General features: G+C 39.4%; 2 protein-coding genes across 7 annotated transcripts; both read left to right on the plus strand.

Annotated features, from left to right (window-relative positions):
• Positions 1–263: 263 nt before the first annotated feature.
• arf2b (ARF GTPase 2b) lies at positions 264–3157 on the plus strand. Its single transcript, XM_079447266.1, has 5 exons — positions 264–401; positions 1015–1170; positions 1405–1515; positions 1702–1826; positions 2146–3157. The coding sequence occupies exons 2-5, from the start codon at positions 1023–1025 to the stop codon at positions 2305–2307; spliced, it is 546 nt and encodes a 181-aa protein (XP_079303392.1). The 5' UTR covers positions 264–401; positions 1015–1022; the 3' UTR covers positions 2308–3157.
• Positions 3158–4566: 1409 nt separating this feature from the next.
• grb7 (growth factor receptor bound protein 7) lies at positions 4567–10938 on the plus strand. 6 transcript variants are annotated; one of them, XM_079487779.1, is made up of 16 exons: positions 4567–4840; positions 5869–5978; positions 6240–6399; positions 6536–6677; positions 7137–7293; positions 8275–8396; positions 8538–8612; positions 8729–8866; positions 8965–9075; positions 9157–9255; positions 9329–9406; positions 9586–9702; positions 9794–9866; positions 9951–10038; positions 10121–10214; positions 10321–10938. In XM_079487779.1, exons 1-16 carry the CDS (start codon positions 4788–4790, stop codon positions 10465–10467), a joined length of 1764 nt encoding a protein of 587 aa, XP_079343905.1. In that variant the 5' UTR covers positions 4567–4787; the 3' UTR covers positions 10468–10938. The 6 variants fall into 6 exon arrangements, with proteins under 6 accessions (XP_079343905.1, XP_079343907.1, XP_079343904.1 ...); XM_079487778.1 differs by having other exon boundaries at positions 4648–4840; positions 5863–5978; XM_079487781.1 differs by lacking the exon at positions 5869–5978.
• The last annotated feature ends 7055 nt before the right edge of the window (positions 10939–17993 follow it).

Raw genomic sequence — 17993 nt, forward strand, 5'->3', positions numbered from 1 at the left:
ATTATTACTACTTAAAGCCAGCATAATCGCTTAATTTTACATACATCGATTTTAAATTGTAAATAGATGATAAGATTTATACATTTTTATAAAGAGAAATTAAATGTATTTCTTTAATTCACAACGAAGCAGAGATGTGTCATGTAAACTAAGGCGTGTCAATCCATAGAAGTGAGTACTTCCGCATTTCCCAAATCCAACCGGATTCGTTTTTCATCCTGATTGGTCTTTGCACTTAAAGGGCGGGATTGCGCGGTCCTCTCCCCCTATGATTGGATATCTATTTGACGTGGGAGGGGCCTGTCACGCCGGTGCGTTGAGTTGCGACATACGCCATTTTGCAGTGACAGCGGTGCGCTAAAGCAGTGGAGACAGAAACCTCGAGAAGTTCCCGTTTAGAGGTGATTTATTTCATTGTCTTCACGAAAAACACGCTCACGTGTCGACAACTATCATAGTCGTTTACATAGATATTTGAAATGACGGAATTAGTCATTCAAAGCGCCTGCTAGCATCTCCTGTCCTGAATGTAGCTAGTTGGCTAATCTGCTAAAGATGGTTGATCCATAAAATTACTTAATTTTGAGGAAATCCCTTCGAGTTCCTCAAATACTCGCTGTTTTGCGTCTTCTTAAAGTCTAGTGAGATGTCTAAGGTTATTTCTACGTGTTCACAGGAGAGACCACAGACTGTAATATGTTATTATAACACACGGTTTTATGGCATTTCATCTTTAAATGTAAAAGCATCACAGTCTTAAAGCCATGTAGCTAAGTTTTTATTTAGCTTATAAATAAATGATGTCAATAAAAACTCCTTTGAAGCTTTGTTTGTTAGTTTGAGATCTCTGTCACTGCCACTGTACACGACAGATGTAACGTGACGGAAACTTCTGTTTGATATTTTATTCATTACAACGATTGAAAAGCATTTTAGAGATTGAATAGAGTTCAATTAAGAAAAGTCATTTACGATCATGTGGTTAATGAAGTGTTTTCTCGCTCATGTTCGCAGCAAGAAACATGGGGAACATCTTTGCGAACCTGTTCAAGGGTTTATTCGGGAAGAAGGAGATGAGGATTCTCATGGTCGGTCTTGATGCCGCTGGTAAAACCACCATCCTGTACAAACTGAAACTGGGAGAAATAGTGACCACCATTCCTACTATTGGTAGGTCCGAAGACTTTATTTGTCTTTCTAGTGCAGTATCTGATCCACACACCCTCAACACAAACCTTTTAAATGTCCTTGAATCTATTGCCTGCTGCACAAATCTTCTTTGTTCCTATCTCGACATTGCTGGCAGACTTTACGGTTGAGTCACGTGTCGCTGTGAATGTTTAATATGTGTACGTAAGGTTCAGGCTTTCCATTAAGCATTGTTTCTTGTGTTGTGTTTTGCAGGTTTTAATGTAGAAACTGTAGAATATAAGAATATCAGTTTCACGGTGTGGGATGTTGGTGGCCAAGACAAAATCAGACCACTGTGGAGACATTACTTTCAAAACACTCAAGGTATGTGATGTCATGGCGAGCTAAGAAGATAGAATAGACAAACAAGAACTTTAAGTCAACAAACCTTTCATTGCGTTTTATTGGACGGTTGCCACTGGATATCATATTGAAGCCAAAGTACTTGTTTTTGCACACTAGCTACTGACCATGACATCAATATTTTTCTAACTACTCCTGTTTATTTAGGGTTGATTTTCGTAGTGGATAGTAATGACAGGGAACGTGTTAATGAAGCCAGAGAGGAATTGACGAGGATGTTGGCAGAAGACGAGTTGCGTGATGCTGTTCTTTTGGTCTTTGCAAACAAACAGGTGAGTTCTCACTGTGTTTGTGATCTCTAGCATCCGTCGTGCAGGTGCACTATCGCCAGTGTTGATGATTTTATAAAAGATTATTGTCCAGTAGTAATGAATTATGATTGAAAGAGTGATGGAGGTTTATCGGTCTGCAGGTGTGACACATAAACATTGTTTTAAATGACCTGCTGGGTAGGGCCTTATATGTAGACTTGCACACAACTACTAGTTTACCTTAAATTATTAATGTTAAAGTAGATCTGTGGCTCTGATGCTTAAATAATAAATGAATAAGTGATTCCTATTGATTTTTCCTTCCTCCTGTCTATCACAGGACTTGCCCAATGCCATGAATGCAGCTGAGATCACAGATAAACTCGGGCTTCATGCCCTCCGTCATCGTAACTGGTACATCCAGGCCACCTGCGCGACCAGCGGCGACGGGCTCTACGAGGGGCTTGACTGGCTCTCCAATCAGTTGAAAAATCAGAAATGATCTTGTCTGCCGTCTTCAAATTTGTGTGTGTGTGTGCGTTGTATGAATGAGTAGATGTGTGTATTTGAGAGCGAGAGACACACACAGCTACAGTACTGACCCAGACTTTGACTGATCTCAGTATCCCTGCGTCCTTCCCTACATTCATTTAGGATTTGGCATGACTGACTCGGACTGTTTTTGTGTGTGTTAGGTGTGCATAGTAAAGCGTTTATCTCTGATATGCACGTTAGCAGAATGTATTGTGTTTATGTGTGTATGAAGGCTCCTCTGTCTGTTTGCTTGGTTTGGGAATGACCCTGGCGTGCCTTTTATACACACACCTCTCCTCTCGTTGTTCCACCTACCAAACTGTTATTTGACTCTGTTTTCTCGCAGCATACTGCACCATGCGTGGTTTTCACATGGCAAAGAAAGAACCAAGGTTATTAGAAATGAACTGCTCTGCAATAAAACCTGATCCTCCTCAGTATTACGGGCTTGCTGAGTATATAACCCATCACATAGTGTTCAAAATACCAATAAAACCTGCCCTGTGTACCTTTAGGAAACAATGCATTGTAACCTGTATCAGGTCAGGATCAATTTGTCCAGACACCCCCCCCACCAGCACCAACATCCTTGATTGTTCTTTTGAGTCATTTGAAAATTGTGCCGTTTTATTTTCTGCTTTCAGATTTGTTTTAATTTGTGAATGTGTTCCGATTTTGGTAGTGGAGCTGTGGGCTGATGTCTTGTTTCCCGCTGTACACTACCAGCCGCCTCACAGAGCCCACGCACAATCACAGACTGCTGAACATTCCCCCACCAAATTGTTGGATTTGATTTGAATTAAAAACATCAAATATTATTTGTTGCTTTTTTTCATGCATACAGGTTGAGGTTGTGACATCACTGAGCGTTTCTGAACTTCTTGAGATTAATGTAAAAGTATTTTTCAATCTTCTAGATGTTGATACGTTTTTGAAGGTCAGGGGATTAACATTAAAATATATGCTTATAAAATTAAATTAAAAAAAAAATCTGCATTTGTGGAAAGAAGTCTTCTTGAAGTGAATTGTTTTTTTAGTTTATTTTGAGGTCTGAGACATTTTCTTAAAGATGTGTGTCTTAACTAGCAGGGGAACATTTTTAGAAAGAGCCAAAAATACATTGTATGGGTAAAAATGTTACATTTTTCTTTTGTGCCAAAAATCATTAGGTTCTTAAGCAAAGATCATGTTTCATGGATATGTTTTATACATTTCCTGCACTAAATATATAAAAACTGTCTTTTTCCTACAGCACCTCTGATTAACTTCAAAGGCGATTTTCTCAACATTTAGATTTTTTTGCAACCTCAGATTCCAGAGTTTAAAACTATTGTATCTGCCAGTTTTGTCAGCTTTCAGTTTATGTAAAAGGTCAGCTGTGGGCTTGTGATCAGAAGGTTGGAGTCTCAGTGCCAGCAGGTCATGACTGAAGGGCCCTTGAGCAAGACACCTTACCCCTGATTGCTCTGCAGTAATGTGCCACTGTATAAAAACTACTTGTAAGTCGCTTTGGATAAAAGCGTCTGCCAAATGAATAAATGTAAAAATCTCAATTAGGAAAAATTGACCCATAAGACTGGTTTTGTAGTCAGGGTCACATATGTATTAGGGTTAGAGTGCCATTGTGTTGTCTCAAAATGGACACAAATAATGATTTTGGTGGAAAACGACTTAAATGTCATAATTGAACGTAGGCCTAGTCCTGCCTTAACATAATGCCTGTCTGGGAAACTGCACCTTATCTGTTAAAGTTCAGTTGCGTTGCAGTATTTTCTCGTCTGTCCTCCAGACACACATTTAAAAATGGCATGTTTTTAGCTCTTGGGTAAAAAGGTAAATATTAAAACAATGGTACATATTAGGAAAGCCTTGACCATATATAATAGATGGTTAATAGACTTTAAGTGTTTTCTCAAGAGTATTTGTCATAAATGTAAGCAAGACGTCATTTTCTATAATTCTTGACTTGGACATGTTCTAGGTCAAAGAATTGTCAAAGAATCGTTCAATCGCTGTTGCATTTCATACTTGTTTTACAGGTCGACTTACATTTTTATATCCCTACACAGAAATGGTCTTTCTAAAACAATCCTTTCGAGACGTGCATTCACCAAACAAGTGAATCAGCTAGCATTGGCCATTTCTGTACATCATTTATTCAACGTTCAGTTATTTATATTTGAAATAAAAGAATATAGGAGTAGTTGTTCACCGCTTCGTGTTGTGTTAAACTTGACGCCTCACCTCACAGTTAAGGCGCATGCGCGAGATCACCTGTTTTCGGCGCACCTGTGGTCGACGCGTTAGCTCCGCCCACCGCTGAGGTGTTTACGAGCGAAACTCGACATGAAGTTGAACTTTTGTGAAGACGATGATGTGACTCGTGCTGAATAACAAACACTCAAACACACTTCTGATGATGATGATGCTGATGCTGCTGATGTCCTGATGAACTTACACAGAAGATCACTCACACACAGAAGAGCGCGAGCTGCGTGTCGGTGAGTCCCAAAACGACATCTTGAAGTTTACCGAAGGAATGATGAATACACTTGTCATAAACTGCCATAGTATGTCGTTTAAGTTGCCACTTTACGAAGTTGTGTTGGACTACCGACAAATGTTTATTCGATGTAACGTTAGTGTCACGTTTCTACATCATTTGCCATCTGGAGGTTAACAATGGTTTGATAGTGCAAGTAGTAAGTAAGACTGTAAATAACACACAGCCCACTGTAGTATACTTTAGTACTTGAGGTGTTTTACTACACTCTGTTCGTGTACTCTGCAGTATTCTCAAGTATGAATTATAATGAAGGGTAGAATAAAGTGTAGTATACTTTACTTTTTTACTATGGTAACGGTATCTAGGAATACTACAGTTAACCATAGTAAATATTAAAGTGAAAGTATAGCGTTTTTTCATGTGGGAGATGGTTAAGCTTTGGTTCTGGCAGTGACATCATGATGTAGTAAGTGTGGTTTACCTACAGTTAAACGCTGGATATTATTTGTAATGCTGAGCGGTCATTGTGTGTTTAGGGACAGTTTGTTTCAGTGTGGAAAACCATGAAACTTTAGAGAGTGTAACACCTATGAAAACCATATTATTTGAAGACATGGCTTCACTTCTGTCATGACACCGTCATGTGTAGACCATCAGCCGGACCGGTGTATCCAGGAGTCTGTCATCATGAAGCAGTGGTTTGTGTGGTGTACCTTCACTGTTGTGTGATGGAAGTTGAGCTCTCAGACTTGTTCGCGTCCACACTAGAGCTTTATTTCCCTTAATTTGACAGGTGCAAAACAGTGTTTGTTTGTGTGGCTAGATGTCGACTTCCACCTGTTTCTGTGAAACACAATTACAGAAATGAAACGTTTGGTATTTATTCATTTGAAAAATGAAAACAAGAGCATTTGATTGGTTAATTAGGCAGAAACATCAAACAACCTCGCTGAAGTGTCAGGTGATGTTTTTGTTTTGCCTGCTTATCTCTGTGTTTACGCCATTTACATGCTTGAGTTTCAGTGCCAGCTTCCTGGTTCACGAGTTGGGCATCCAGACACACTCAACACTCGTGTCTAGTCAACAGTTTCATCTCCTTTCGGCAACAGCGAATAAAATGAAAAAGAAAAAAGGTGTGACTGACACGCGCGGGTTTGGCACGCATCATTAATCTGAGCTTTTATTATGTACGGCTGTAAAGCAGGTTCTGCTGTGTCGATTGTTTCTCGATCTATTTTGGGAAGGGCGACACGAACCTTTGGCAAACAAGTGCCGATTTTGCATATTGTTATGACATGCTCAGAGTAGGAAATAGTTTTGTGTGTGAATCATGTCTGTAGGTGGTCACGTGCTGATGTGTTGTAAGCAAATGAAACGTTGTGCTCCTTTCGCAGCGGTGATGGAGGTCAAAGGTTGTAGGTCCGAGGTGGAGATGTTTAGCAGGTCATCGGTCGAGATGATGTCCACACCTGATTCTCTGCCGGTTAGCTGTTCTTCATCACAGAACTTTCAGACGCCTCGATCTCTTCCTCTGACTATCAGAAACACACACAGGTAACTTACACACTTGCTGTGTTTGTTATTGTTTGACTGTGCTTAAATTGACGAATGAAAAACACTTCGAGAAAATGATTGTTTGCTGTTTAGGATTTCTTTCATAAATTCTCTTTCCTGTTTGCATGTTTTTCAGCGTCAGGTCTCAGGGGGAGTTCCGAGCATCCTCTGCTCCGTTAATCCCAAATCCATTTCCTGAACTGTGCAGTCCGACACACTCGCCCGTGCTGAACACGTCTCTCGGCAGCAGGGAGGAAGCGTCCGACAGCAGCACGCATGTAAGACCCACTGGATGTTTATTGTCTGAACGTCAATTAATCTGTGACAAACTGACAGGGAGCCGCCCGCGGCGGTATCAGTTCTTAATACTCACAATAGGTGACAGGCGTATGACATGCCCGCCTGCAGGGAAAAACAAGCTGATGTTTGCACGCACACGTGTACACGAAAACATCACGGGGTGATAAGTTGAAAGTCATGTGAGCAGAAGAAGCTACACAACAAGCGTGCAAACATCAGCCCATGCTAAAAGAAACTTTATGATTTTCTCTCTTGTCTATCTGAGGATCTGTTTGTTTATGTATACATGTAAGGAGATAACGATGAATATTTCATATTTGTGTCAAAGTACGTGTGCTTCCTTTGTGTGTTTCTGGTTAATCCTAATAGTAATTTGTTAAATCAAGAGCATACGTTATTGTTGTGTGTCTGATTATTGTGTGTGTGTGTGTGTGAAGGTTCTGAGGGTGTATGGAGACGGTACACACAGTCGTTCAGTCTTGGTGTCGTCAGGGGCAACGGCACACGACGTGTGTCACATGCTGGCTCAGACGGCTCACTGTATGGATGAGGAGAGCTGGGCACTCATAGAACATCATTCTGCTTTGGGTCTGGGTATGTTTTTCTGATATAGACGGGCGACAACTGTTACTGGACATGTGGGCATTCATGGACCGCTCTTAACTTCCGCTACACATCCAGATTATTTCTGATCACAAGCAAAAGAAACGGAGAAGACGCGTTACTTGGCTAAACTTGTCTCTGCAATATTTTGAAGTTAGACTGCGATACCAAACTCAACCGCTAGATGTCAGTGTACCATACGCTAGACCCATTCAACAAATCATTTATTTAATTCAATTATTATACAATAAAATAGTAATATCAATGAATATTAACAAATTAAATGAGATCTAAGTAGTTCTTTTATTAGACACTAGCCAAACACAGAGCGGAAGTTAACTGCGGTCCAGGTGCGCTCGTAACATAAAATGTCTATAGGTCACTTCTTAAAGGTGAAATGTTAATGTTTAAATGTTTTAAGTTTTAGCACGTGCTTTTACAATCACCATTTTCCATTTATCAAGTGTATCATTTTATCTTTCAAATCTGTTCGGGACCTCAATTTATACACATAAATGTACACATTTCTTTTAAAGGAAATTTAGTAAATATTTCTTTTACATCTGAATGATTATGTTTTTTAGGGTTATTTTCCTTTCGTGTTGCATAATTGTTTCAAATATTTGACTAGTAAATGCCTGTCAGGATTCTTGCTGAATCAAATGTTAACACATCTTATTGTATTAGTATAATTGCACATTATTTACTGAAAGAGTCTCAAGGTGTTACCATATGCAAAACACGGTGTTGTGGTGACACAACTCATGTGTTATTGAGGCTTTCGCTGTAACATGAGTGTTATTGTCACACTGCGAGGTCACATTGTTTTCAGAAACAATAACACGGGGACTGTTGATTAGCATTGTTGTGAATACTAAATGAAGATAGGCAACCAACATATGTTTGTTACTATCTGTGTCTGTGTGTGTTTATCAAGTGCATTTGCATTCTGACTTGCATGTATTTTTCCAGAGCGCTGTTTGGAAGATCATGAACGTGTGGTACAGATCCAGTCCTCCCGGCCACCAGACGGCGACACAAAGCTGATCTTCCGCAAAAATTACGCCAAGTACGAGTTCTTCAAAAAACCTGTGGTATGAAACCTTTCCCTTGTCTTTTAATATTTGGTATTTAGGATTCATGAGTCATGTTGTTGTTATCCTCAGATTTCACCCATGATACACTTAAACATTCAGTAATGATCGGTTGATCGGTGTTTTTCTTGTGTTATGCAGCTGTTTTTCCCAGAACACATGATCTCTGACAGTGCTGATGTCACTAAAGGAATGACATCATCAGAACTGGTGCAGGTAAGAATACTGAAGGCTGATTGTTTTTGATCATGTCTTTGAACTCTCTGTCTGCTAAACGACAGAATGTATGTGCGATTCTTTCATGATGATTTGACCCACTTCTCTCTATGTAGAATATGGTAAAGAGCGGCTCGTGTCCTGAGATCCAAGGGTATCTTAATGTGAGAGAGGGTGGGAAGAAATCCTGGAAGAGGCTTTACTTTTTCTTACGGCGGTCTGGACTGTACTGCTCCAGCAAAGGCCAATCAAAGGTGTCATACAGTATACATGCTTCACCACTGTCTAATATCTTTACATTACACACACACACACACACACAAACATTTGTGTGATGATGTGATATTTGTAGGAACCTCGACACTTGCAGTTCATCGCAGATTTGGATGATCTGAATGTGTTTACAGTGTTTAACGGGCGTAAACATTACGGTGCTCCGGGTGAGCATGTCTTCTGCGTAAAGGTAAATGATAGTGATGCTTCCACAAATTCATAACAAAAAAAACATACAATAATCTTCAACAGAGACGTGTTTGTGTGTTAGGCCTCGAAAGACCGGTTTCGCTCTCAGGATTTGAAGCTGATGTGCGCTGACAGCGAGTCGAGTCGAACGTGCTGGATCACAGCCTTCAGATTGTTTAAGGTTAACAAACTGACAGTTCCATGTGTGTGTTGTTTGTTTGTTTGTTTGTAAACGTGTGTATTTGTGTTTTTAGCATGGGAAACAGCTCCAGTGTAATTACCAGCTCGCCCAGTCCGGTTCTAGTGTGAACAAACCACCTCCAGGGTCCAAGGTACAGTAAACACACACGTTACAGAACACGTGAAGATTCACATACAGTGGACCCAATACAGCATTTGTAAAGCAATTTATTCAATTATTCCTTAATAACCAAACGCTCCCCGAAACCCACCAGAAGGCCCCTAGTTTTAACTCTGTTAAGTGTGTGATTCTTGCTTCTGTCCTCATCAGTTTACAGACAGAGACGAGTCGATGGTTGCTATGGATTTCTCAGGGAACAGCGGACGGGTGATCCAGAACCCACACGAGGCCCTGAGCGCCGAGCAGGAGGAGGGACACAACTGGCGGGTGTGTGTGTTTATATTTATTATTAAATCCATTATTTAACTGTGATCTCTGTGAATGTTTTTCTCAAAGTGAGGTATGTGTTGTTCTTCAGAAGCGAGAGGCTCTGCGATTCAGTTTACAGAACAGCACAAGTCAGGGGTCGCAGTTCACCCGCGAGCATTCCCGTGAGTGTCATTCAACACAAACTCCATTATATCATCTCGTGCCTTTTTTTAATGTGCAGTATATTTGTATTTGCACACCCACAGCGGTTCATCGGGTCCAGCCGTGGTTCCATGGGGGCGTGTCTCGTAGTGAAGCTCAAAAGCTATTGGTGGAACAGGGTCAAGTTGACGGGTTGGTAGGATGTCTGTTTTTTTCTCTTACTTAGTTGTTTGTTTATGTGGCGTTTATTTATTTTGTGAATCGTTCTCCGCAGGATGTTTCTGATTCGGGACAGTCAGCAGCACGCACAGTGCTTTGTTTTGTCTTTGTGTTATAAACTGAAGACGAAACACTACCTCATCATTCCTGTAAGTGCACGGCGATTCACAGTTCATTCATGAATCGGTACACGTTTATGGTGTTTTAGAGCCGTTTGTGATTCCGGTTGAAACTTTTTTCTTTATTCTTCTGTAGTTAGTGCAGGGGGTGCGTCAGTACTACACGATGGATGACGGCGTCACGCTCTTCACAGATCTTCTGCAGCTGGTGGAATTTCACCAGATTAACCGTGGCATCTTACCCGTGTGTCTGAAACACCCTTGCACTTGCATTGCACTCTGAACTTTGACCTTGAACCCTGACCTCACACCAATCACTGGACTTTAACCTTGCACAGTTCTGGAGTTACGCGATGTCAGGACATTCTGCAGTTTTTTACAATTCACAATTTCTCACATGCAAGCCAAAATTGGCAGTAGATTTCAGTATGTGCATATTATTTATTTTTGATATTATGTATAGCATTTACACACTTGTGATATATTATTCTATAACAGTGTCAACCACCCCAATACTCTCCTATTTTGTTCCCAGCGTGTTTGTGAATCTGAAACAGTTGAAGGAGAATTCTCTTCCTCAGACAGCAGGTGGCGCACTGATGCTTTGAGTAGCTAACAGGCTGGTCCTCTAAGAATAGTGCTGATTGCGTGAATAAGTTTTAGTGTCGTGTATTGATACTTTTATGACCCTAAGAAGTTGTGGAACATGTAGCAGAATATATATGATTAAAGTGTGCGCATTAAAGCCAGTTTACATTTGTTTATTTATGTGCTTTTATTTATTTACTATTCAATATTTGCATGATGAGGTTGACAACATTCGAAGATCAATTGCGATAGATGGCTCTACATTGAGTTTTTAAACATAGATTTGTCGCTTTGCCGTTATTTGAGTTGTTTACATTGCTTTATACTGATTTATATATGTTTGTATGTGCTTTGCTTTAACACGTGTGTGTGTGTGTGCTTCTGTTACGTTGTCATCACAAATAAATCCGTTGTCAGGTTGCTGCTGTGTTGTTGCCATGGAGATTATTCCCTTTAATATTCAAGAGAGGTCACCAGTCCAGAAAAAAATGTTCATACAGTTTGTCTCATTTCACCTGGAATCTGATTATTCCAGGAGACGGCTTTTATTGTGGGATGCTCAGCTTACAGTAGATGTTGATAAATAATGCATTCCTACTAAATACAGAAGACAGAGGGTCTGTGAACGCTGGGCCGTATGTCTTTATGTCAGTATACTGAATGTAAACCCAAATGCAGCCTCGAGTTAATATAGTTTGATTACAGTATTTTGCTTGGAATAACACACTAGAGTCGTATGGTAGCAGTATATGAAGTATGTGAGTTTTCTGTATGAATAACCGGTGTTTATAGTTTAGCGTCTCTTCTGCTTTTTGTCCGTATCAGCTGCCGTAGCTCCACCCTTGCTAACCACAAACAGTCCACCGGTCCGTCACCTCTCTTGGTTATTATTTATTTAAGACTAAACTGTGCTCCCAAACTTTCCTAAAAGCTTAATTCCTCTCCACCACACCTTTCCTACACATAAACACAGAGACAGTTTTCTTGTGCTTTTACACAATCTGCTGTGTTATCAAGGTGAGCTAGAAGTCTTGAGTGTAGGCCACAGAGAGAGACGCCTCCTTCAGAGGTTTAGCTGATGCATGAGCGATGAGTTCAATTGCTCTTCTGATCTGAAATACACACATTCAGAATGAAAATACGCTGCAGTTGGCCTCAGATCTGGAGTTATGCTTTAGGAGATGTGTTGTTTCTGTAGTAAAAGCCATTTATTTCTATATAAGTGCTGTTTAGGAGAGGTTGATGTATTTCTTCTGAAGCTCAAGTGACGCATGACTCTGAGAGTTTATTGTGACAGAATGAGGATTGAATTTCAGGTACTGTTACGGTACGGTTATCCCATCCAAAGCCTGTCCTGCCATCGCCTGCTTTATTTTTACCTGATGACCAAAATAACTGCAGCAGACATCATTAAAATAAGCTGAACATAACATTTCTAAATATAATCATGATTAAAACATGTTATTTCTTCAAAATGTTTCATTATATTAATTTGCATTTACTGACATTTTATTTCTTTAACATTTTATATAAATTGTTGGTAACACTTTACAATAAGGTTGCGTTTGTTATGCATAAGCTATTATAAACTAGCAATAAACAGTACTTATGCAGCGTTTATTAATCTTAGTTTCAGTATTTAATAACGCATTTTTAATATAAAAAGTTGTAACTGTATCTTATTTTATAAATAAATATAAGAACATTTTATAGTAATAAAATAATAGCAGTAATAATAATAATGTTAATACTATAATATTTAGTTATTGTTTGCAAAAATATATAATAAGATTGTTGCTATTATTGTATTTTAATATATACCTATATTTAGTTATTTTGTATTGTTTTTATATTTTTTAAATAGTTTGTTTTATATTTAGTATAAAAACATATACAATAAATATGTAATAATTATTAATATTATTAGTTATTATTGTATGTTTTAATAGTTTCTTTATTAAAATTTTCTTCTCAATTTAACTGCAGCACACATGAATGCGCTCGTATAGATCATGCATGTCTTCTGCAGCCTCCCGTTCTTCTCTCTCGCAGTGGTTCAGTCCATGAACCTGCTCTTCCCGTGTGTCGGGTGTTGGTTCACTGTACCTTTAAGAGGAGGGGGGCGCTGGTGCTGTGGGGGTTTATATGAATATCAGATGAGCTTAGTTTGTGCCATGCGGACCCGCACACACACACACACACACACACACTCAGGCACAGGCACGCGCACACACCAGCCATGCAGCCATAGGCTGCTGCAGACTGTTTCCACAGGAGCCGAGCAATAGAGACACAGAGAGAAGAGCTCCAGATGGATAATACAGAAGACGAGGTTGCGTGAGACGGCTGCGAGACGCCGAGGAGATACAAGCAGGTGGGAGGACAGCTCAGCCTCAGCAGGTATGTGGCGATGCAGCATCATCTTCATCTGCGTTTGGGGACTGCCGTTCCTTCATCACTTCTGTCATCATTTATCCCTCATCCGTCTGAAAGAGCAGGTTTGCATTGACATTGTGTGCTTTGCTTAAGGAGTCGCTTCAGATCTGTGTATGCGGCATCAAATACTCACACATTTTCTTCTCCTGAATGCCGAGCTCCAGTTTCTATTGAGTTTAAGCAATCAATATTCATAAGGCACTTTTCGTTCTTATATCCACACAGAGAGAGAGAGAGAGAGAGAGAGAGAGAGAGGTGAATTCACACTGTTTGGTGGGCACGGCGTGTCTTGATGCATGGCTGCTGTGGATTATAATGCACCATAATGGACCCTGAATATGAGCTATGATGCGTGTGAGCTATATGAAGAGATGTGCTTTGAACTCCTGTAAGTGTGTGTGTGTGTGTGTGTGTTGGACTGATGGGATGTGGTGACTGTCTCTCCATCATTTTACGGACTGCAGAGGGAGTGAGACTGCTGGATCGCGTGTGAGAGAGAGAGACAGACAGACAGATAGACAGCGAGAGAGAGAGACCCTTTGAGTGATCAGAGAGAGAAAAGTCCTTCCGTTGCAGGCGACCATGACAGAGGTGACGGTACAATGTTGAGAAGCCTATAATCGGAACATAAGACAGAACATCTATGATATGACGTATGAGGAAAGAAGACTGTGAAGTATTGGAGACATGAGGTATCTGTAGATGAGATGGGAAATTGAGATCATATAGTTTGACCTGACATGACGGGTCTAGTTAAGAAGAGGAAGGGTAGAAACGGGAACGGAAATACAATGAGAGATGCGCTGTTGACAGAAGAGGAGAGGGACAGTGAGAATCATGGAGATAGTAATGAGCAGATGATGAGAAATAAGAGAAAAGTCCAGTCATCGTAAACTATTGATAGATCGGCAAATAATGCAATGAAAATGTCAAGTTGCAGAAACGCCCAAGCCCTCACTGGATATTCACACAAACTGAATAAATTAGATTTTTTTGGACGGCAACAATGTATATTAATAATGATTCACATCTTTTGGCCTTAATGTGTAAATATGGATGTGACTTGTTCCTTAAAACAACATTCTGTACAGTAATATGATGTACGTTGTTGCAGTCCTTCTGTATCTCCATATTTCATCATTTATGTAAATCATTCCTCCTCCTTTATATGTGTATCACTGGGTTCTGAGATTGTCTAACCCGTATGCAATTATTGAAAAGGTTCCTGAAAAACAGCAAATATGAACATCTTAGTTTTCTGAAGGACTGCGACGATTCAGTTTTGTTGTTAAAGAAAATCAATAATCAAAGGGATAGTTCATCCAAAGACAACATTCTTGCATCATTTACTTGCCATCGTGTCATTCCAAACCTGTGTGACTTTTGTTTGTAGTCTTCAGAACTCAAAAGAAGATATTTTGAAGAACATTAGTGACCAAAATAACACTGGACTCTCATTGACTTCCATTGTGAACACAAATCATCTGAGATGTTTCTCAAAACCTCTTCTTTTGCAAGAGTCAAATACAGATTTGGAAACACATGAGGGTGAATAGATGAAGACACATTTTCATCTCTTTTAATGGCAAACCAGTTTGTTTTTTGACTCATTGCATTGTTGGTTTTCTTTGCTTACAATTGTATCTCGTTCAGATATCTTTCAGGGAAAAAAGGAAAGTTGTCATGTGCATATTTAGTTGTGTGTGCCGACAACGCCATCATTACATTTCTAAAGGTTGGAGATGAATTACGCGTGAATGACACAGGACAGAATAACAGAATCGTGAGAAGGACAGAAAGACTTCAGCAGTGGACTGTAATCTCACTTACACTTTTTCCTTCACAGTCAAAGTCATTTATTGTCATCATTTACAATACAAGAAGTGTAACACTCAATGAACCACTTCTGACAGACAGAAAACAATATAGCTATCACTGCTATGTGAACAAAAATATTTGCATTGACAGTAAGACAATAAATGAAGAGTTTAGATCATCTTCATTGGGATTACAATGTTCATTAATCAAATCATTTTGCTTAAAAACTGGCAAAATACACAACTCTGACCGCTCTGAAATATCTGCTGTTCCTCAAAGTAAATGAAGGAGTCTGATAAAAAATGCTCATTTCAAGAGAAAGTTGCCTGATGGATTTAGAGACAGGCTGATAAAAGTGACAATATTGTCCCGGATCATCTTTATTATTATTATTATTATTATTAATAAACACTGCTGTGTTAAACTGTCTTGTCATAGAAGAACGATGCTTCCCCAAACAATCTTTTAGTTAATGGTTCAATCATTATTTTCTAACCTTTTTTATCATCTTAAAAAGCATCCACTGAACCTTTCTGTAGTGGAAAAGGATTCTTAAAAGCCCAACAAAAAACCTTTTAGGAACCTTTGTTTTTAAGAGTGTGTGTACTATGAAAGCTTGATTCCACTGTCTATTGTTTTACAAGGGAATCATCACGCAGTTAACTTGCATGCATGCAGAAGATTAAAGCAATAACGTAATGCATGTAAATGAAACTCAATGTCACACTTTTTTGCAAGAATCAGCTTGGAGTTCACGTAAACCTACTGAATGTGAATTACACCTGCTGGATTCTTGTAACCTGGGACCGATGACAATAAACATTACAAACATCATTTGTAGTTCTTAGTCTGCTGCACAAAGTGCTTCTGGTTATCTGTACGGATTGTTGGTTGAACATCTTGTGGCTCTGGGAATTGCATAGCGTCTGATGGTAACGCTTCATTCTTCACAACCGCGTCTCGATGGCATTGTGTGTGTGTTTGGTGTCTGTGATAAGGTTGTGTGTGCACGATGGAGCGAAAAGAGAAATGAGGTGTGTGTGTGTTGTGTTACAGCTGGAACGCCATGAACGCGTTTCTCTCCATCAATGGAGCTTCAGAAGATGCTGTGAGGAGGAGATTTACACCCACAGAAGATGATGATGTGTGTGTGTATGAGAGAGAGAGATGAAAGTGAACAGAAAGACAGAATGTTTGGAGACGTACAATTTAATGACTTCTTCAAAAACTACAGTCTTTTACAGACTTCAGCGCAGCCAAAAATGTTTCGTCAACACTTGCTCAACCTCATGTTCTTCCAAACCCATGTGACTGACCTTCTTCTGTTCATCTCAACGTATTTTCAACACCGTGAACAAGGGTGGTCAAACTTCAATGATATTATGTTGTTCAACACAGGGTTGAAACAATATGAGGGAGAGTCAATAAGGACAATTGTTGGGTAATCGGTCCTTTTATTATATATGTGTAGTGTTTGTAGTGTACATCACATATTTTAAAAGTCTAAAACCTCACTGAAAATCTGCAATTTCTTTTTGTTAAACCTGATCATTTAATTTGATCTACAGCATAGAAACGCACATAGAACGCTCTCTCTGCTGTCATAGCAATGCTGATGTACTTCCTGCAGAAGAAATGTGAATCAGAGATGCGTTGGGTACTGAGGCAGGATGAGGATGAGGACTAAATGAGTGCCAGGAGAGACGGGATGGAAGGCGCTGATAGGGGCAGAGAGACAGTTACTGAGAGTCCCTGTAGACTGAATGGATTAGGAAGATGTGCGCGTGTGCACGCCGCCCGCGAGTAGATGGATTACGCTGATGTGTTAACTGTCAGTGTACAGACATGCACAAATTCTGCATTCCTCCGAGACGATATATTTTATATAAGACATTACTGAATACGGCAAATTATGATATAACAATGACATTACACAATGCAATGTTTTCTGATGCATGTACAGGTTATAATTTTACTGTAAATTACTTAAAGGGATAGTTCACCCCAAAATAAATCATAATTTACTCAATCTTTTGTCATTTCAAACCTGTGTGACCTTCTACACAACACAAAAGAAGACATTTAGAAAAATGTTTACTGGACCCCATTGACTTGCATTGGTTTCTATTGACAGAAATACAATATAATATAGACAACTGTGTGTTCAGAGGTGTATAAAGACCTCACATAATGAAGGGTTATGTTTTATTATCTCAGAATGAGTTATTTCTATCTACACACTCCGCAGGTCCTCTTACATGGAACGTTGTTTCTACAGTAGCCCTAAATGGACAAACTGCTCTACAGAACGCGTTTCATAAATACAATATGTCTGTCTGCAAAGAAGCAAAGACGTGACGACATCTTTGTCATGTGTCAGCCACCGTAGTGTTTCGAAAGAGATGTTAAGCCGTTGGTTGCAATTTTGCTAGATGCTGCTACATTCCATATACTGAACCTTTAAATGACAAGTTAGAATAAAAAATTTAAAGTCTTTAGCAGGGAACTGTCTATTAGTGGACAACAAATGGGCTTAAATTGGACTATAATAGAGATTAAAAGGAGTGATGGGCCATCTGGGAAATCAAATGAATTGGACAGCTCACAAATAAATCAAATTTACTGTAAAGCATGTACATACAGTGATCAGATAATTGTGTTACGTGTGCAAAGACATTTTTGTGTTTCACTGACTGCTACTACACTGATACTGTACGAAACCCCACTGTGTGGAATTCCTAAAGATTTCATTTTTTTTCTCAGCCAAAAGTGTCTAAAAATATATGCATCCCTGAGATATCCTTCCCACGAGGATGTGACACAAACAGCCTTTTCTGGGTCAAACAGAGTCATCTGTACTGTCATATTCATTTCTTTAGTAGTAAACTAACAACATCAATTATAAGAAAAACTCACAATTTATGAAATAAGTATCAAGTAATGAAAGCAATAGTTTATATGACAAAT

The sequence above is a fragment of the Barbatula barbatula genome (assembly GCF_947034865.1).
Source record: "Barbatula barbatula genome assembly, chromosome: 23".
Classification (NCBI taxonomy): domain Eukaryota; kingdom Metazoa; phylum Chordata; class Actinopteri; order Cypriniformes; family Nemacheilidae; genus Barbatula; species Barbatula barbatula.